Raw genomic sequence first — 22,866 nt, 5'->3', positions numbered from 1 at the left:
TATGTTCCTTAAATTTAATTGTATTTAAATTTAAATCTCAAATATTCAGCTATCATAACAAGGATAACTGTGGAGGTATGGTTTTTTGAGTACTCACCTATCATGTGAGTCATTATTACGATCAAATATTTTATTCCTTGAATAAGTAGAAGAGGACGTGTGGGTATGTTTTTGAATGATTTTTTAATTGTATTTAAGTCTTAAGTTCTCATCTATCACGTGAGCCATTACTACGATCAAATATTTTGTACTTGGAATAAATGTGGAAGAAGAGGTGCGTTTTTCTGAATTTGATTCAAAACTTCTATTCTTCCTGTACACATGGCATTTGGGCATATATTTGATAAGGTTATCCTTTTTTATTTTTCTATACTCCTAAACATTTCTCAACAGATAAGCACCAAAATACTATCTTAAATTCGTAACAATTTCTCTTCACACGGGCACTCTTTGATGGAGCAGCAAAAGAAGGCAAATGCGCTTGTGGCATTTATATTGGTATATCAAATGAGCTACAATACTTCATGTTTTGGAATGTTGGCAACAAAACAAATAACAAATAACAGAGTTGAGGCAATGGCTTTCATGGTCTGCTTCTTCTATGCATATTCATGGACATCTGCCCTATCAATATCTATGGGGAATCAAAAATAATCATAGAACATGTGAAGGGAAAACAAACTATAAAAAATGACAACCTTTTTGGATGGCTGGGCGGGATTACTTATCTATGGAAGCCTACACTATTCCCTATCACTAATATAAAGCAGGCGCAAAATGAGCAAGCAGATGAACTATCAAAGAAGGGTATGAAGTCTCTATATGGTAAGTGGCATCTGATTATTTCAGCAGAATCCTCTACATATGACATTCAGCCCTTCTCAATGTCGAGTATCTAAAATGGTCAAAAATCTGGTATGCTTCATGCTCCTAATTTCTGGATAAAAGATCATTTGACCAGGTATTACCATAATTTTTGAAATGTTTTGAATATTTCATATGATGATATGATCTCTATACAGCCCACATACTTGAATATGATCAAAAGATGTAAACACTGATAAAACTTACTGATTAGGACTATGCTTGGGTTATAATCTCCCTATTACGTATGTATAGGTCTATTTTGAATATAATACAAATACTATACAGCTTTTTCTTCTGAATATATATATATATATATATATATATATATATATATATATATATATATGGAGTATGCATATTCTTTTACATTATTTTTATAATTATTCAAATATAAAAAAAATTATTACATAAAATATTTGAAAAAAATTAGTACAATGTTAATATAAAAGTTTTCAATGTTTTTTTCTTATAATAGTTGTCATTATGGGTGGATCAACCCCCTCTTCCTAATTCCCCACTACGAACTCATAGACATTGATTTCAATGAGTTTTGTCATTATGGGTGGATCAACCCCCTCTTCCCAATTCCCCACTACCAATTCTGGTAGACATTGATTTCTGTGAATTTGTAAAATTTTGTATTAAAACTTAAAATTAGTATGGGAGTGAATGACGGCATGAATGGACATTGCTACACAATCATGATAATAAAAGGTTTAGGTTATGAATGGAGAATAATCGATGTGCCTTTTTTGTGTGTATTTACATATTGAATTTGCAATTATAAGATTTATCGCTTTTAGACTTACCTTTATATTAAAGATATTATCTTAATTTTTATTATTTAAATTTAGCAAATTACCTTTAATAATTCCATAAAGGTCTTATCATGAATATAGACTTAGGAATTTTTCTAAGGAACTAAACTAAATTAATTGTAATGTAAAAAAATCACAATAATAATTTGAAATAAAAATAGCTAAATGAAATAATGTATATTCTCTATTTTTACCCATAAAATTACAAATTCTTATGATCTCATGTAATGGATGGAATCTTGAATTTTTCCTATGGATTGAATCTTAAAATTTCATATGCAAATGTTGTCTTTTTTCCTCATGAATAGATTATCATTGCTTTAAATAAAATATATCGTTTATGCATTTGAGAGTTTAAGGAATACTATAAAATATTGTTTTAAATTGTATGTTCTTTATTCTGATGTGTAATCATTATTTATATTTTTGAAATTATAATTATATAAAAAATATCAATTTTATTAATATAATTGAAATAAATCAAATATATAATTATCATATAAATCTTTATCAGCATTTAAAAAAAATCATTGTTTTTATTTATAACAAATATATATAATTTCCAAAATGAGATAAACACTAATAATAGGAATTACAAATAGAAATAAGAATGCAACTTATATTTTAAATGCCACCATATCAGAGATTGGCAAAAAAACCATATTGAATGACCTTCATCAAACATAATAGAATGCCTAAAATGAGGCAAAAGTAATTTGTACCTACAATTTCCTCTTGGTATAACTATAAAATCAATATTTCTTCTCAATAGTTATAAAGCTTTCACTGGTAAAATAAGTGGTTAATTATATATTGGTCAACCTTCATCATCTCAATATTTCAATTATTATTTTAATTGTGTATTACCAACTTAACACAAATACACTATAAAACTTAAATCTAATACAACAATTATTATTTCAAACCAAAGTACAACTTTTTTCTATTCAACAATTCCAATTTTAAATAAATAACTAAAGGGTGAAAGAAAACAAATGCTTCCTGTACAGAGAGGTGAAGAAACTAACTTTGGTGGGCTACTAAAAAGGCTTGTTTGCAGCGAAGTGATGTTTATGTTCCTATAGTGACTTTCTTGGGGTACTGAACATGCTTGCTAGTAGTGGAGCAACACCAAAAATGGAACCTAAGACTCAAATAATCATAATATCGTAACTATATTAACCTTCTCCTTAATCGAAACAATTACGATACAACATGATTTGTGAGTGTGTTTAATGAGGAGAGGAAATATAGGGGACTATATCTATAATTGAGTCAAAACTGAAGTAATATACAAAATGAATCAATACTTCCTAAGAGACTAGACCCTATGAGCAAATTTAGACCAAAGGAGGTAAGATAGATTTCTACAAGTTTGTCACCAAGTGTTGCCATTGTAACAAACATCATCCAAAATGTTTCCTACACTTGACTTTTGGATTCTACTTATGATCCTATGATCTGTCGTTCCTTGATATCTCTCAATCACTTCATTATTCGTTGATGATTTTCTAATTTATTATGTCATCCTCTAATTTTATAATTTTTGAGTCACTTATTCGCATATACATATTTTTTCAAGAATGTATAAGTAATCTTATTTCAATCAAGCCGAAGAGTTAATGTACAACTTAGAAATTTAAGAATTTTGTAGTCCTTGTTGATAGTGACTATGCAAAGGCTGAGGATAATGATTGCATAGTTCCTGGAGCCATTAAATATGCAGACCCTATGGATAGTGAGTGCATAATATTTAGTTTATAGATTCTGGAATTCTTAGTTGCAATTGTACCATCACTCAGGTGATTTTTCGCAACTATCACTTTGTTACGGTTTGGTCTTCATTAGTGTCACTTTCACTTTTGCGACTGTGATTTTTATTTTCTTTCAGTTTCACAAGTGGCACTTTTTCATTCTCTTCACTATAACATGTTTTTATTTCGCTTTCTTCAGCTTTTTCAAGTGTCATTTTCATGTTTTCTTACTATCATTGTTGTTTCTTTTGATGATTTTCACTCTTTCATATGTCACATTTAGTGCATTACTAGAGACCTCCCTAATGCATTCTTTTGCATTAGCTAATCCTATATGTTATAATTATTTTTTCCACATCTTCGAGCATTATTTGGTTGTAGTTGACACTCTTGTATTTCTTGTATTGTAAGTGTTGTGAAATTGTGTTTCAACTATCACACTTATCATTAAGCTTCATATTGATTTCATTTCAAGGTATGCATGTTAATTTTGAGTTGCATGGAACGATTTGATGTTATATAAATGTGAGATAACCATTTCATGACTTGATTGCATGTCTTGTTCTCTTTTTCCTCATTTATCCCACACTTTGTCATTTCTGAGCCTTCACTGTCTTTACGACTTGCTCAATCTTCAAAGAAACTTTATCCCTCCTCGAACACTACACTACAAATTTGCAAGCCATAGTGAATCCATTATATCTCTTGAAACTATACATTGTGCAGTCCTAAAAGGAAACCCCCCTCCATCTACACACTAAACAACCTTGGAACTTAAGCCATCAGTTTAGTTTTATGGACTTGTTGACTACGCAAGCCTTCTTCCCTGTTGCCTCACATTCTGAATTCCATAGTTTTAGTGATTAGTCGGGCCTCTTTGTGTCACTAAATTTCCCAAATGCACAATTTTCTAATCCTTCTCCTCAATTATTGTGCATTGAATAGTTCAAGTAACCATGCCTCCTTCTACTTATGACATGCCTATTTCCATAGTTCCCTTCATCAGTACAACCTCCTATTGTGTGCTGTGTAGTTCCAGTGAGAAAGGAGTCATTGAGATCCTCAACTACACAATTCATTGATCTTGTCCCGAATCATTATGAATTTCATAATCATGATGACTAGTTCTATTAATTGAGACTCCTTACTATGTAATATTTTGCCCCAACTTGCTCCCTATAGTGCATTGTGGATTTCTAGTCAATAGTGAAGCCTTCCTTAGTCCCTCTAATTACAAACTGCAGAATCCATGTACCCATCTTAATGGGTAGTCCTCACTATATATCATCAGTCACGAATCCCAATTCCTTGCCTCTTAGACCCCCTCATTGCGTAAGAATAATTGTCAATCCCTCTCATTCCTTTCATTGTGCAGTTTTATTCAATAGTGATTCCTTCCTCAGGTCCTAAATTCCTCAACCGCAAAGTCCCCAAACTCCTACTTTCAAAACCCTTTCATGTTGCATCATCTCAATCAATATCTTGGATGAGTAAGGTATGGAAAATTTTAAAGATGGAAATTTGTCTTAAAGTTTAGAAACCTCAACTAATCATGCTAGACTGTAATGTGAAAACTATAAAATATTTGGTGATATATTTGCAAAAGATTTGAAATTTATAATTTTTTTATATATACTCCCTATATAATTTTGGAAATATTTAAGGTAAAATAATTTTATCTTACAAAGTAAATTATTAAAAAAAATGGAAATTGGTCGATCTAAATTTTGGAAAAACCATGTAAAATTAGCCCACCTACAAATATTAGCCCCTAAAATTGTCCATGGAGTAAGGAGAGGTATAATAGGTGGTTTTTAGACTAATATTGGCTTGGCATGAGTGCTCTACATCCACAGGTTTTAATGATTACAACAAGACAACATAGTGCTAAAGAGAGGTTGTCAAGGAGAGGCTACAAGAGAGTACTTGTGAAGAAAGACTAGAGGGAGAACCATCATGAAGAACACAAAGGAATATTGGATCTCTAGAAATAATATGACTTGGAAGGTCCCAACAATCTCCTAAACTCTTTGGTCTGTCAAAATTAAGAATAAACAAAGATATATCATGAATAATTTAAAATTGAAAGCAATAAGAAGGGCATCCTTGCAATGCCACGTCAACATGAAGTTCCATGTCATCATTTCCAAGTTGTGTCATGTACAAATATCATCACAATGTCATGTGTCAATGGGTATTTCCACATGATGTGGAATGTAATTATGTATTTTCAAGAAAATGACAAAATATATAAGTATGGAAGTTGAAGACTTACATGTGGAATATGAAAATTCACATGTAGAACCCTGATTAAATCGAGGATCAAAGGTCATTTAGGAAATCTAAGAGCTATGAGGGAAACTCAATAGTAGTGGGATATGAAAGTGTATTGCTCTTGTTATAAATACAACCTCATAAATAGAGAAAGGGCCTTTTCAAAGTCACAAAATTTAGAGCTCTATTCTTCTCTTCTCTAATTTAGCATAGGAGAGAAGATCATTCTTTGGAGAAGTAAGAAGTGGCTTAATGTTCCACTACTAGACTTAGTGGCTTGCGGATGTAACTATGTACTTGAATCTTATAGTTAATCAGGAGAAGCTCATTAAAACAAATTTTTCATGCATGTATTGTGAATATTGTAAGATTATTCTTTTTATGATTCCAGTATATTTTATTTTTTCCGAAGAAAAAAAAAAAACTTTTCATTAGCATAATAAAAAGTTTTTACATTCTGTATGGATCACTGTTCAGAGCAGATGGCTTGGCTGGAGCTATTCCGGACTGTCTAAAAGCATTTAACCATCAAACAAAAACAGGACTCAGTCTTGTGATGACTGACTGTCACGATTCCCCTCTTCCGGAGGTTATATACATACCATTTAGGTGCACGACTTGGGGTCTCCTTCTGTGAAGGAAAACAACCCCTTACATCAAGCTGTCATATTAACTTTATGATCTGAGAAAAATATAAAGAGTTTTTCATATACTGTTTTTTGTTGCACGGACAAAATTTACAAAAAAAATATGAGTGAAGAGTCTGTAAAAGATATAAATACTTTTGACCATGAGAACGGAAATCTGTATGCAAAAAAAGAAAGGAGAGGGATCCTCGCTCATTGACGAGGTGCAAAAGGGGGCTGATGAGATATGTTTTGCTGCCCCTGGAAGTATTCCTCTATTGACCAGCCACCCAAAACCTGTTGTAAACCAGCTTTAGAAAGCTGATCTGCTTCTTCATTTTTCTCCCTGTAGATATGACAGATATGAAAACTATTAAAAGAGGACTTTAATAACAAAATTTCTTCTAACAGTGGCTTTAAAATCTGATTTTGACAAGACGCATTTCCATTGACCCATTTAATGACATTTAGTGAATCGCCAAAGATTTGAATAGTGAATATGTTCCTCTGAAGTAGCCAGCAAAGCAAAAGATGTAAAGCAGACAACTCGGCAAAATTGTTTGACCCAGAACCTAATCCGACAGAAGCTTTTAGACAATGATCAGAGGATATATGAATGCTTATCCCAGCGCCAGCCCTGTTATTCTGGGAAGCTCCATCAAAAAAGGCCCAAGGAGTGCCTTCCTTGATAATAAGAGGCTTGTCACGGATTGGGGGATTTTTCGCTTCAGAAGCCAGAATAGCAGAGTATATGGCTGTGTAGTTAGAAGCAATGACAGATGAGGGGATGATATTATCTTGAAATAAACATTTGTTTCTCGCAAGCCATACACCCCAGAAGAAAATGAGAGGTAGGTTTCTCAAATTTCCATCCGGGTAATTCTGCCACCATTTTCTCCATGCAGCTTCCAAAGGTTCTGACCCCCACTGAGCTTTAACATTAAGCAGAACTGTAAGCTCTTCCCAAATCTTTAAAGATACTGTGCAAGATGTAAAAAGATGTCTAATAGTTTCCTCATCTGATTTACATAAAGGGCATCTTCCTGGACCAACAAGGTATCTAGCTTGTAACATGTCCCAAGCTGGGATTTTTCCTTTTAGTAGACACCAAAGGAATATCTTGGCCTTTGCTGGACTTGTAAGCTTCCAAATGCTTTTAGACCACCACTCGGGGGTATCCCACCCTTTCTGTTTCATTAAGAAGGAGTATCCATCTTTGGGATAGTATTCTCCAGTTTTCCCCTGAGCCCAGATCAGCTTATCAGGTTCGTTTTTGAGTCTGACATGTGTACGGTGGAGTTCTTGGATGAAGGAGGCCCATTCATTCTTCCATATGATATTTAAACCTAATTCTTCATCATTTTTCCATGCCTGACCCCATAAAGTGGAGTGGCCTGCTTTCTCCACCTGGTTTAGAGTGACTATTCTGTTACTGTCAAGGTGTCTGAGGAAACCTGGAGACAGAGCAAAAGCTTCATTGCAACCCACCCAAGGGTCCCTGCCGATTCTGATGTGACTACCATCTCCCACTTTCCATGCCAGGCCTTGTTCTATCATAGAGAAGGCCTCCAGCGTAGCAATTCTGGTATATTTTATGATCATATGTACTAAAGAAATTAAAATACTTCATGGGGTTTGGTGCTTATCTATTGAATGTCTGTTGTATTTACTTTAATGATCGTTGTGTATATGTGAAATACTTCACTAGATATTAAATAAACTTTTCCTTTCTCTCATGTACCTCTCTTAGGATAGTAAAATTACTTTCCTTATAGAGTCTCACTCCTTACTTCCCTCTCGTGAAATTATTCTTTTGCACATTCTAATTGGTGTTTCACAATGTCAACTTGCTTGTTGATTTCAAAGGTTTTGTGCATACTCTCTTATGTTATTAATTTCATCTAAGGATAACTTTAGAGTAATAGTGGCTAAGATGGTACTCTGGGTGGATCTCCTACTACAAACGGTGTGAAGTCTAATTAAGACTTCATATCAGGTAGACCCCCTTCATTAACAAATCTCTAGCAGTTTCAACAGTGATATAATTGTTTGATTGACAATAATTGCAAATTATTGGTGAGAGGAGTCTTTGTTTCCAATATAGATAACCAAAAATGTTGTCTTATCTTCTAGTAATATTTTAGCATTGGAAATGTGATGTTTTCATCCACAACCGAAAGGAATAATATTAATCTCTAGCATTGGAAATGTGATGTTGTCATCCACAACTGAAAGAAATAATATTAATCTCATTTAAGTTGGGTGAAGTTTAGGAAAACTAGTAATTTCCCATTTCACGCCTTTATGTTGTGGATATGTCTTAATCGATATTTCTTTTGCGGACACTTTCATATGATGGAAAAGATTTATAAACCTTTAGAAAAAATTAAAATAATTTTTTGTTCTTTCAATTTGCTAAAATTAAAATGTGAGCTTAGCAAGAGTTTCAAACATCCATATTTGATCATAATAATTTTATGGATTACTTGGAAAAACTTTTGTAAATTTATTGATTCAAGAATTAAATTAAGAGAACAATTCATATGATGTAGTAGAGCACTATGAGCAATAGTCGATCTAAGAAGCATCTTAAGTCTAGAACGATAGGTATCAAAATTGAGTAACACTTCAGATAACCTCCATCATAAATTTCCATGATAATGATATACCCTGATAATTTTGTCCAACAGGAAAGATCATATTTTGTCAATTTATGTTCCATCAATTGAATATTAGCACATTAGCTATGAACATAATTAAATGCAGGTGTTTCAAAACACTTTCATAAACATACATTGTGAATCATTGATACTAATGGTTGTAAAACATTCATTGACTAATTTCATTTAGTTCCATCATTTAGCATTCATTATCCAGTCCTATGAGATTTGTAAGTGTAATAATGTTACTTCCAACGAGATCCAATTTTAATTGATGGTGGAATGGACTTGTAGTAGTTGAGGGTTAGGTTGTCAGGTTATTCTATATTGGTCATTCATAATATATTGAATAAGTCTCCATTATGGACCGCTAATATAGAGAAATTTTGATAAGTATGTGATTTAATTGGAATTACTTCCTATCATATCGGGTCCGTTATCAAATTTGTATGTTTTAATATTCACCTTTGTTATATTGGTAATTAGCTATGGGATAATCGAGATGAAATCTACTAGGTTTTCCTCCAAATGTTAATAGAACCTAATAATATTTTTACATGGGATGCCAACATCGTAGCATAGTATGACATATTGGAACAAATATTGATATATCGTGGTGTTAGGCTATTATTTATTGTGTCTCACATTTTTGGAATATCGAGAAACTAGCATATCATATCTTTCATGATTTTGTATTTTCTCTCAATAAACTAATACCCAATTTGTTGTTATCACTAGACAAGATGAAATTTTCCATTGAAGTGGTAACACATGGAATGTGTAGATGATGGCATGGAAGTTTGAAGCTAAAATCTTTAATAGGTCATAAATTTGGGTAAATTCGGCTTGAACTATTGGCTTTAAATGAAATTTATATGAATGGAAATCTGTTGATGAGTGGAAGATAATGGTTTTCCAAGAAATGAACTTTAATATGGCTAGATAAAGTAAACTTGATGAACCTAATTCCTTAAGTTAACCTAGGAGGGTGGGTCTAGATACCTCATCTTGTTAACAAATCACAAAGGGTTTAGGCATGTTAAATCACCTAACTATAGTTTCTTTACTAACGGCAATTATGCTTTAACAAAAAATAACAAGAATTTTTAATCCAACCCCTAACGAAATCATGTCCTTGTCTCCTATAAGTTCCATTTCCTTAATTTTACTTAGCGACTAAAATCCATCACATTGTATCCAACCCTAAACATGGAATACCTACATAATTATAGACACTTCTTGTCAAAATGACTATATTTTTATACTTTAGAAATTTTGAGGTGTCGTTTTATATGGATCTTCCCGTGTACTTGAAATCCCCTTACTTATAAAGTGATCCCAAGTTCCCAAAAAACCAACTTAGTTACCTTAGTAACTTGTTTATCGACTATCCATGTCTAATAAGCACATCTGGTGATTCACCCGTAACATTCCCAAGTGCGTCTAAGTTGTCATAAATGTGCTCAATTTTTCTATCCAAATCATGCTAAGTCCACCTACAATATTTACCCATCCCATATTATTCCATTTATTCAAATCATCTTTCTTAATCCATCAAATTCACCTAGATTGACCCAATACTCCTAAATATGGATACATCTACCTAAAACCGTATAGCTAATCCGATCAAAGAACCCAAGTACATTTCGTGGATGTGCACACATGAATTCATTTCCAATGTTATGTTTCAAATGAGTGTATATAATGATTGTGATCAATAATTACTTTTGTCAAAAGGAACTTTAGCCATCCATCACAACCCTTAATTATGGAATGTCAAACTTCATTCTTCCATATATAGTCCAAATAGCTAATTTATCAATCTCTCTAAACCACTCATGTGCATCATGTTTGCAAATGAGGCTACTTGTGTCAACCTTCTCTCGTTTTCTAGCCAAGTTCTCTTCCAAGCCTATCTTGGTGCATCCAATGAGCATGAATTTCCATTATCTATGGTGCATATAGTCATTAAAAGGGGAATCAAACTTGTTTGTGGCATACCTTGAAAATGGGCAAAGAAATCCAAATTGAAAAATAAGGCATCAAACTTTTATCATGTTTATCTATGCTATTCAAATCACTAATGTGATTTTCTGGTGGATTCAATTAAAATCTCACGAGGCTAAGGTCATATACAAGGTTTCCATTTGTTTACACCAAGGTTTTTGTTGTTTCAATATCATAATGGTATAGAGAGAAATAATTTTTCTCGTTTACTAAACATTATGCTTCTTAAGGAAATATTACCCCCTATACAAAGCCTTAAGATATGTGTTGGGTGTGGAGCTTAATTATCTTCTATATTCAAATGTTTCAGCCGGATGTATACCCAGGAAGACTGTACACCCCCCCACACAGGGGGGTGTGGTGGGACTTGTCCCCCCCCCCAGCGGGGTTCTGGGGGGCTAAATCCCCCCTGGTTGGGGCTCTCAAGGGCCAGCGGTCCCCTGGCAGGGGTTCGGGGGAAGTGTCTCTGAAGCTAAAAAAAAGATGTAAAATTGCCTTCTAAAAGTCTAGTAACTTCTAGTAAATCTGGGCCGTTCATTAGGTGGATGGTATAATGGTAGAAGTTATGTTTAATTTATGGTTTTTTGTCCTAGAAGGCAACCCCTTACTATATATGAGGGAATTGTATTGTGTCTATGTAGATCTATATTCTGACTGAGGAAGAGAGAGGAGATTGAGAGAGAAGAGGGAGTTACAGTGGATGTGATGTAGGTTGTATCTCTTCAATTTTCTGGATAATATAATAAAAGAAGGACTGGTTGTTTCTCAGTGGACGTAGCCCAAATTGGGTGAACCACGTATATTTGTGTTTTTCTTGTTTTATGCATTTTCTATGTTTATATTTCTTGAATATTTTATGTGTTCCATTGCTCCGTAATATATAATTTCCTAACAACTGGTATCAGAGCCGAAGGTTTATTTGGCTGATAAAATCATAGCAGAGAAGGGTTCCTACCTCAAGTAGGAGCAATGGCGGAAGATGGTAGGTTTAGGGTAGAAAAATTCAACGGCCAAAACCACCAGCTATGGAAGATGCAGATGGAATATTATCTGTATCAGAGAGATTTGTACCTACCATTGAGCGGAAAGACAAAGAAGCCGATGAGTATGACAGACACATAATGGGATATTCTTGACAGAAAGGCACTTGGAACAATACAGTTGTGCCTAGCGGAGTCGGTAGTGTTTAATATTTCAAAGGAAATGACAACACAAGGTTTAATGTTGGCATTAGCCAAACTATATGAAAAAACCTTGGCGTCAAATAAGGTATTTCTTATGAAGCATTTATTTAATATCAAGATGTCAGAGGGTTGATCTATGGCTGATCATTTAAATGATTTTCATACAGTTACAAGTCAGTTAAGTTCTATAGGGGTAAATTTTGATGATGAAGTTAGAGCTCTATTATTTCTATGCCCATTGCCAGAAAGTTGGAATAGTTTAGTTATGGCCATTAGTAACTCTGTTTCTTGATCTAGTACTTTAAAGTTTGATGATGTTGTTAGTGCTATCCTTAGCAAGGAAATGCAACGGAAAAGCTCTGGTGAGACATCAGGTAATGCTTTGAGTGCAGAGTTTAGGGGAAGAAAAATGGAAAGAGGAAAGAGTTTAGGATATTGCAATAAACCAATGAAAGGAAAATCCAAGTCCAGATCGGGGATAGTGTGCTGAAAGAAAGGACACCTAAAGAAAGTTTGTAGGTCTCGGAAGGGAAAAGAAGGAGATCCACAACATGAAAACAATCATGAAGCAAATGTGACAGGTGAGGTGTTACAAGATGCTTTGACTCTTTCTTTCAAAAATATTACTAATTCCTAGTTGGTAGATTTAGGGGCCTTATTCTATACCACACCTGGTAAGAAATATTTTCATGACTATGTTCAAGGAGATTTTGGACAAGTCCATTTGGGTGATGATAAACCCTGTAAAATTGTTGGAATGGGTAAGGTTCTCTTAAAACAACAGAATGGAAACCAATGGCTACTAAAGGAGGTAAGGCATGTTCCATATCTGGAGAAAAATTTGATTTCAGTAGGGCAGATAGGCAGTGGAGGTTGTGTGACAAATTTCACAAATAAAGCTTGGAAGGTTACCAAAGGATCCCTGGTAATAGCGAAAGGAGAAAAGGTTGGTAATAGTCAGATTCCTTAGAGTTGGGAAAGAAAAGAAGAGTGAAAAATTAGATCTTGTGCATACATATGTATGGGGACCTGCTTAGGTATCATCTTTAGTGACTCTCTTTATTGTGTTACTTTTATTGATGATGCAACAAGAAAAACTTGGATTTATTGTATTCGAAATAAATCTGATGTATTTGATACTTTGAAGAAATGGAAAGATTTGGTTGAAAATGAGACATGGAAAAGGTTGAAGTGTCTCAAATCAGATAATGGAGGTGAATATTGTAGCAAAGAGTTTGATAGGCACTGTTCAGAGAATGGAATTCGTAGAGAGAAGACAGTTCCAGGAACTCCACAAGGAAATGGTGTGTTAGAAAGGATGAACAGGACAATCATGGAGCGTGCAAGATGCATGTGATTGCATGCAGGATTGCCTTTACAATTTTGGGTAGATGCTATAGATAATGTTGTTTATCTAATAAATAGAGAGCCTTCAAGTTCCTTGGATGGTGGTATTCCAGAGGAGGCATGGATAGGTAAAAAGGTAAACTAATCATTTTTAAAATAAATTGGTTGTGAAGCCTTTGTCCACATTAATAAAGAAAATAGAAAAAATCTTGAGGCAAAATCAAAGAAATGTACTTTTATTGGATATGGTTTTAATGATTTTGGTTATCGCTTATATGATTATGAAAATCACAAAATCATTAGGAGTAGAGATGTAATATTCAATGAAAAGGTATCGTATAAGAATCAGTTGCAGGAAAAGAAACAGAAAAAAGAAAACATAGAATACACAGTGCTTGACGTTATCACGGGAAAGGTGATGGTGCCTGAAAATCATAATGATCAACAGCTAGAACAACAACCACAATAGTAGCAAGCACCTCAAACACCTGAAAGTGGTGTTAGAAGATCTACCAAGATAAGTAGACCCCCTGAACGATACTCTCCTTCATTATATTATGTATTGTTCACTGATTCTGGTGAACCAAAATGTTATGAAGAAGCAGTGCAGGTACAAACCAGGAAGAAGTGGGACAAAACCATGAAAGAAGAGATGGACTCCTTAGCACATAACCAAACATGGGACTTAGTTAGGTTACCTGCAGGTAAAACAACATTGCAGAATAAATGGGTTTACACGCTGAAGGAAGAAGATGGAGGAAAACACAGTTACAAAGCTAGACTTGTGGTGAAAGGGTTTGCACAGAAAAAGGGTATAGACTTTGATGAGATATTTTCTTATGTTGTGAAAATGACTTCAATCAGAACTATTTTAAGTCTAGTAGCAGTTAAAGATTTGCATCTCGAGAAGTTAGATGTAAAGACAACTTTTCTCCATGGGGATTTGGAGGAAGAGATATATATGTTGCAGCCACAAGGATATGAGGTAAAAGGGCAGGAGAAACTAGTGTGCAGGTTGAAGAAGAGCTTGTATGGCTTAAAACAGGCTCCAAGGCGGTGGTATCTAAAATTCGACAAGTTTATGTCTAAACAAGGTTATACTAGATGTCAGTCTAACCATTGTGTTTATCTCAAAAGGAAAAATGATGGAAGCTATATTATATTGTTATTGTATGTAGATGACATGGTTGTTGTAGGTTCTAACATGTAGGAAATAAATGTGCTCAAAAGGAAATTGGCAAACTCATTTGCAATGAAGGATTTGGGTGTTGCAAAACAAATCCTTGGTATGAGAATAACTAGAGACTAGAAGAATTGAAAATTAACATTGTCTCAAAGTAAGTACATAGAAAAGGTGTTGAAAAGGTTTAATATGCAGAATGCAAAACTGATTAGTATACCTTTGGCTATCCATTTCACATTAAGTAAGGAGGCGTGACCCAAGACTCAGGAAGAAATGGCTCATATGTCTAAAGTTCCATATCCATTAGTAGTTGGAAGCTTAATGTATGCAATGGTCTGCATAAGGCCTAATATTGCACATGTGGTGGGAGTTGTAGGAAGGTACATGAACAATCTAGGAAAAGAACATTGGATGGTGATGAAGTGGATTCTGAGGTATTTGAGAGGTACCACAAATCAAGCATTATGCTTTAGTGGTTCAAACATTGCTCTACAGGGGTATTTTGATGCAGATATGGCAGGTGATAGAGATAACAGGAGGAGAACAACAAGGTCTATGTTTACTGTAGGTGGAACAGCTGTCAGTTGGGTCTCAAAACTACAAAGTGTTTTTGCACTCTCAACAACAAAAGCAGAGTATGTTGCTGCTACAGAGGCTAGTAAAGAAATGATTTGGTTAAAAAGGTTTCTGGATGAATTGGGTAAGAAGCAGGAGTTGGGCAGGTTATACAGTGATAGCCATAGTGCCATACATCTTGCAAAGAACTCTGCATTTCATTCCAAGACCAAGCATATACAGCTCAAGTACCATTTCATACGGTTAGCATTGGAAGATGGACAGTTGAAGCTGGACAAGATACACACTAGCCAGAATCCTGTAGATATGTTAACAAAAGTTGTAACTAGGGAGAAACTAAGAATCTGCTAAGTTTCAATTGGTCTTCAAGTATGATGAAGAAAATGAGAAACAACAAGGTCCAAAGTGGAGTCATTGTCTAGTAAATGAAGGAGTGGTGGAGTTGCTATAATTAGTCTCCAAGTGGGAGATTGTTGGGTGTGGAGCCTAATTCTCTTATGTACTCAAAGGTTTTAGCTCGATGTAAACCCCAGGAAGACTGTATATCCTTCCATGCGAGGGGTGTCCCCCCAGCGGGGGTTCGGGGACTAGTGGTCCCCCGGTGGGGGTTTAGGGGCAAGCCCCCGAAGCTAAAAATAGATGTAAAATTGCCTTGTAAAATTCTAGTAATTTCTATTCAATCTGGGTCGTTCATTAGGCGAATGATCTGACAGTAGAAGTTATGTTTAATTTAGGGTTTTTTTCCTTAGAAGGAAACCCCTCACTATATATGAGGGAATTGTATTGGGTCTATGTAGATTTGTATTCTGAGTGAGGAAGAGATAGGAGATTGAGAGAGAAGAGGGAGTTACAGCGGATCTGTTGTAGGTTGTATCTCTTCAGTTTGTTGGATAATATGATAAAAGGAGGACTAGCTGTTTCTCCGTGGACGTAGCCCAAATTGGGTGAATAACGTATATCTGTGTCTCTCTTGTTTTATGCATTTTCTGTGTTTATATTTCTGCAATATTTTTTGTGTTCCATTGCTCCGTAATATATAATTTCCTAACAATATGATACCTAACATTAGTTGTGACCATCACTAATAGATTTTGTAAGACTTTGTATGGCTCTGATTATTATTTTTTATCGTCTATTCATAAATAGTTAGAAAGTATAGTGGTCATTGTTTCTCTACTTGTTCTAAGGTATAATTACTACATACCATTTCCTTCTAACAAATATTTAATGATAAAAATTGGATAAGCAAAGATTTAGTCATTCATAATAGCATATAGAGAAGTCATATGCTTTTAGAACTCTTGGTATTGGTTGAAGAAATACGACATAGGTTTAAATAGAATTAGTACAAGCATTGGTTGAGAAATAACACAACTAGATTAAAATATAGAAAGAATTGAATGGTGGACAAGGAACTTGAGACACATTAAAATAAAAATAAATGTTATATGGAAATGGATTTGTTAATTAATTTTATTAATCCTTTCTATATTAAAAATAGATGAATTGTGAAAATAATTTAATTGAAGCTAGCTACAAACATGTCTCACCTTAGTGAATAGGGAAATAACAATTGAACTAATCTTTATTGATTAATCAACATTGTACTTTTTAGAATATAATATGATGTTCCTCATTTGTATTAGAATTTAGAAAATTAATAAACCTACATAGAGAATTACAAAATTTTGGAATATGTAATATTCTAAAGAAATAATTACAAATATTTACAAATTATAATATTTGAAAGATATTTCAATTTCCAATATACTTATTTTACCTATATTTTATAACACATTTTTAATATATTACTATATTAGTTTTATTATTGGACTCAATATATTATTTAATATACATAAATTTTAATTAATAATTAAATATCCGACTTATTAAATTTTTTATACATTTCTTATATATACATCAAATAATAATAATTATTATATAGTTAATTTAATTCAAATCTAAATTCTTGACACTATTAACTGTAACGTACCCCGGTAACCTCGCATATAAAAGCATGGAGTTAGAATTTTTTTATACAAATTACCCACAAGTAATTATCCAATTCAAAACTCCTCAATTCCTCATTAACCATTACATATAATTTTCATTAATACATCAAGTAAATTTCAGTAAAAGACAGTACGTTTCATAACCATTTGCATAACCAGCAACCACCACTGTGGTAGTGTAACAACATAAACTGTCTCATGAACCTTGTGTCCATTTCATGATTTTCCTTAACCATATTAATTAATCATGTACTTTGGACATTATGATTATCACATCAAATAAAGAACCATCAGCAACAAGGATTCATCGTCATCAAACTGACAGGAAAGGAAATCACACCACTGAACACCAATATACCCTGGAAACCCCGTAGGGTGAAACTTGCAAACGTTTAATCTTATTACTAGACGCTCGTGAGGGTTTTCACCCCTCACTCAATGACTTATAAGGGATTCCATCCCTTAACCATTGTTATAAAATTATTACAATGAATTACCATTAACATGTCACATAACTAGCTAAAAGCTAATATAGTTTCCATGAAACCCTTTACTTACATACCGCCACATGCAACATTCCTTGTGGCATGATTGTTCTAGCAATGTATGATCCCGCAACTCGTACTCATCTGCATGGACCATTAATCCTTTTTCTGCCACAATGTTAAGCATCACTTTTCTTTGGCACCAACCGCCATCGTTTCCTATTAATGTAGTTGTCAACAATATTAGATACAATATTAATCAATCAATAAGAAACTTCTAAAAGTGGTCTTTTAACATCTACTCATGTGCATGAGCAAGAATAACATACTAATTAATTAGTACATATCTTCAAGTAAATACTTGTTTTACTTCCATAATGTTTATTCACGCTAATGCATAATTCTCTTTAAGATATCTAACCCATTAGTTCCACTAAAATGTATAACACAATCATGATATCTTCATACATGTAATACACTGTTGTTGCTATGCTTATGCACATGTGTTCTTTTCACATAGTTATTTTTCGAGAACTCAACATAGTTTCTCTATCATACAAAGAACTTATCTCTATATCACAATGACTATTCTTTGTGCATACAATAGCTTATCATAATATCCCTTCTTAAATGTCTGCAACTCATATTCGCTTGTCTAGAATACTACCATCATTTCATGTAACAAATTACTTACTTCTTACTTAAAGGAAGTCATTATACCCTCAATTCTCTATCATCCCATAGGTAGGTTCCTCATTGCTTCCCTTTTAAGAAACTATTATAGATTCCATCTTTATGCATAAAAATTCAGGAAAAAATAACATGGTTAACTTAACCTTTTATGCAGTAAAATCAAGAAACTGACACAAATCATCTAACAAGACAATATTTTCAAGAGATTATTATTTCCAACAAAGTTAACATAATCACTTTTACTATGTACACACAAAATCATATTTCCAAAGTCACAATAGCTACCCTTATGTGTAAGCAACATGTGTTTTTTCTAACACAATTACTTTTACTTCAATGCACATAATCTTTTCATGAAATAGTATGGATTCTTGATATGATATGAACACTATTCATATGTATTTTAAGAATAGGAAACTCTATTTTTGTTTCAATAGACCTCTCATAAAAGCCATCATTTTCATACATGAAGTATGCACATTTTTCTAAAATGAAACTATATTTATCTGTATATAAAACATACTATTTCTTCAAGAAAGTTAGAAATGAATATCTATGTGCCTAGAAGCACATCATTAGCTATTTCTATCATTCATGTAATGCATAATTATTTCACTAGAAACTTAGAAACTAGCTAGAATCATAATGCAATTAGCATATATCCCTTTTTAAGAAACTTTTATTAAATAAAAATACATAATCTTTAACTGCATGCATTGACATATTTTCTTTGGCAAGAAAACCTATAAGATATTCAATCTTTAACTTCATGCATTAACATATTTTCTTTATCAAGAAAACGTATAAAATAATCTTTCTTTTACTGCATGCATTAAAATTCTTCTTTACCAAGAAAACACATAAAATATTCAATCTTTAACTGCATGCATTAACATATTTTCTTTACCAAGAAAACATATAAATATTCAATCTTTTACTGCATGCATGCAGATATTTTCTCTACTAAGAAAACATATAAAATATTCAATCTTTTACTACATGCACTAACATATTCCTTCAAGAAAGTGAGCAAGTTATTTATCTTTTCCCAGGTGTACCACCACAAGCCGTCCAAAACAAAACTGTGTACAACAGGTTCTCCATTCTTCTTTTATTAAATGTCAAGATGTGATTCAATTTCTTTACCATAATCGTGATACAGATGAAGTCGTGGCCTTCTAAGATTTTTGTTTTTTTCAGCGAGCCTACACCTTCGGAGGGTGGGCAAATAGCCATAGCTCAAAGCCACAGCGTTAAGTGACACCTTCCCACACTACGACTTCATGTACGTTCGCTCCAACCAACAAACTATCATTTTCTTCAAGTTCTGGTAACAAACACAGTCAACATATCATGTAACCCATGCATGATATCCTAATACTAGCTCCTTCACTCCTCTATTGTTTGCCTCATTAAGACTTTGTTGAAAAATAGTAAAACAACGCCTATTGAACGGATCACCAACAGACTCTCTCTTTCATTGGACTCCAAGAGAATGTTCCATCGTGTAGGCAATTTGGTTCTCTCGACTTCTACTTATTCCTCTCTTTTAAATGTACTTTAAACTCAAGCGCTACTACTTGCACAGCCTCGTCGGAGTTTCAAAAACTCCTTGACCATCGAGTTGTGTTCCAGCAATCCTAGTGGATTCTCGATGAATACCTTTTTACCAAGATTTCCCTTCTTGATTTCCCCTCATTCGGTTTTCACAAATACCAAGAATCAGTTTTATAACTAATTCGTAACTTTTGATTTTACCTTGGGTTATTTACGAGAGGCATATGACATTAACAAATATTTCTTAATTGATTATAATCAAAAGTGATTTTGTATATGATTATGACTAACCTCAATAATGTAGAGTTATCACATAAAAAATACTAAAAAAATTAATAGATTAATTTACTATCTATTATAGAAAAGAATAATGATAATTAAAAATCACAATAGCATATATAATATAAAGTAGTAGAAAATAAAAAGTTATTCCTAAAAAGTGAAATATTGAAATATTAATATACAATTTATATTAATGAATAATTGGTTATAAAATAAATAAATAAACAAAGTATATCACATAATATCATTAAATGAATTATATTTCTTATCCCAAACTGAACCGTGATGTATTACATAATGTCATATTACATAATGTCATATATCATCTAGGTTGTAAAATGCAAAACCAAATCGCACCCATAAAAGTAAATAAATATTTTTTAAATAATTATTATATTAGTGATTATGCGAGTTATCACATAAAAAATACTAAAAAAAAATTAATAAATTAATTTACTATCTATTATAGAAAAGAATAATGATAATTAAAAATCACAATAGCATATATAATATAAAGTAGTAGAAAATAAAAAGTTATTCCTAAAAAATGGAATATTGAATATTAATATACCATTTATATTAATGAATAATTGGTTATAAAATAAATAAATAAACAAAACATATCACATAATATCACGAAATGAATTATATTTCTTATGCCAAACTGAACCGTGATGTATTACATAATGTCATATATCATCTAGGTTGTAAAATGCAAAACCAAATCGCACCCATAAAAGTAAATAAATATTTTTTAAATAATTATTATATTAGTGATTATGGTGAAGAATACGGAGTGTATGAGTACAGAAAGCTAACGATGAAAATGGAGTATAGAAACATTAATTTTCACTATGTGAATAAGAAGAACAATGAGAATAAAAATCTACTAATATTGTGCTGGTAATTAATTGATTCCAACGTCCTGATTTGTTTGTGTTAATGTTTGCAACAAGGGTGTCGTGCCAACAATTCTAGACGATGAACAAATAAACACTCTAAAACCTACTATGACCCATGACCTACTGCCTTTACTTTGAATAAAAATCTACTAATATTGTGCTGGTAATTCATTCCAACATCCTGATTTGTTTGTGTTAATGTTTGCAACAAGGCTGTCGTGCCAACAATTCTAGACGATGAACAAATAAACACTCTAAAACCTACTATGACCCATGACGATGAACAAATAAACACTCTAAAACCCCCTAACTAGCTTTATTACTTCCCTGCTGTCTGAATTTCAACCTCGGCAGCCAGCACATTCCTTTGATTATCATGTTCCGCTTTCTTTATAACATGGGATGCTGTGTTGGCTGGCTCTTTAAACTTGGCATATATATCACCTCTGTAGAATTGCCTCGTTCTGAGGACAAGAATAAAAGAAATCATGGCTCCAAAAAGGGTCACCGTTGTCATAATGATAAACGAAAGCTGAAAACATTTATGCCCAGTGCAAGTAAGCTCGCTCTGAGACGAACAAGTCCCAAGAGCAGTACACTGCTTTGTTGCCTCTTGGTCATACATGTGCCCCACACCTCTGACAGACAGAAGATAAACTCCCAAGGGGCTCGCAACCGCTCCAAAATTATAAAGAGTGGCATAATACTTGAGACCAAATATCTCTGAGATGACTGCATTATTTAGAGGCCATTGAGCTCCCAAACACAGTCCATTTATAATGGACGCTATGGACAATATGTTGCTGCTTCTTTTTGTCCATCTCTGCCTTAACAATCACTACAAGAGGAAGCGAAAGGAAAACCACGATAATTGCAACAACAATTCTGTAGCCTGCCTTAGGTAAATTCTTCATCGTATTCTCCACTACGATGAGAAGCATAAGAAATACAGTTAATCCTAGAGCTATGTAGAGAAAGTGGTAGAATCGCTTCAGCTCATTTCTTTCCGTCGTCTCTTTTGTAGGACGAACTATCAACATTACAATCAGAAAAACAGCACTAGGTAAGTAGCCAAGAAGAAGAATCAGACCAGCCGATCCACTGGCACTATTCCCATAAATTGCATAGTAAATCTGAGTGAAAATTGCTCCACTCAAACCCACAAATCCTTTCAGAAGCCCCAGCACAACTCCTCGGCTCCGAGGGAAATTCTTGACACACGTAACCAGAGGTCCCGTGTTGGTAAATGTCTGAGAATTAGCTCCAATGACTATATACAAATACATCTGCCATAACTTGGGCTTGGCAATTCGTTTTAGTAACCTGCCTTGACAATTGTTTTACAAATCAACTGTGGAAAACAAAGTAAAAGTAACACTTGTACAGTAGAAAACAAAAGTTAATTACAATCAAGACCATTTATATCATTAAAATTAAAATTTTAGAAATATTTCTCTAGTTAAATCTTGAAAATTTTAATATATATGTAAACTATGTTAACATATTAAATAAACTGAAATTTAATTAATTATAATTGATTGCTTGTTTGCCTAAATAATATTTAAGCTACACATTATTCAAAATATAATAAAATGAAACATAATGAGTTAATTATATAAATAATATTTAAAATTTCAAA

The 22,866-nt window shown here is 33.2% G+C and overlaps 2 protein-coding genes across 2 annotated transcripts; both read right to left on the bottom strand.

Annotated features, from left to right (window-relative positions):
- Positions 1 to 6,552: 6,552 nt before the first annotated feature.
- Positions 6,553 to 7,941, bottom strand: LOC149204001 (uncharacterized). The gene has a single exon (XM_089397003.1). It carries the CDS (start codon positions 7,939 to 7,941, stop codon positions 6,553 to 6,555), a length of 1,389 nt encoding a protein of 462 aa, XP_089253129.1.
- Positions 7,942 to 21,964: 14,023 nt separating this feature from the next.
- Positions 21,965 to 22,513, bottom strand: LOC149204000 (uncharacterized). Its single transcript, XM_089397002.1, has one exon. It carries the CDS (start codon positions 22,511 to 22,513, stop codon positions 21,965 to 21,967), a length of 549 nt encoding a protein of 182 aa, XP_089253128.1.
- Between the last annotated feature and the right edge of the window lie 353 nt (positions 22,514 to 22,866).

This window comes from Pinus tabuliformis, chromosome 1_2 (assembly GCF_031772625.1).
Source record: "Pinus tabuliformis cultivar Carrire ecotype Pingquan chromosome 1_2, CPIR1, whole genome shotgun sequence".
NCBI classification, from domain to species: domain Eukaryota; kingdom Viridiplantae; phylum Streptophyta; class Pinopsida; order Pinales; family Pinaceae; genus Pinus; species Pinus tabuliformis.
Note: the sequence above shows the minus strand (reverse complement) of the source record. Positions and strands in the feature narration are given on the sequence as shown.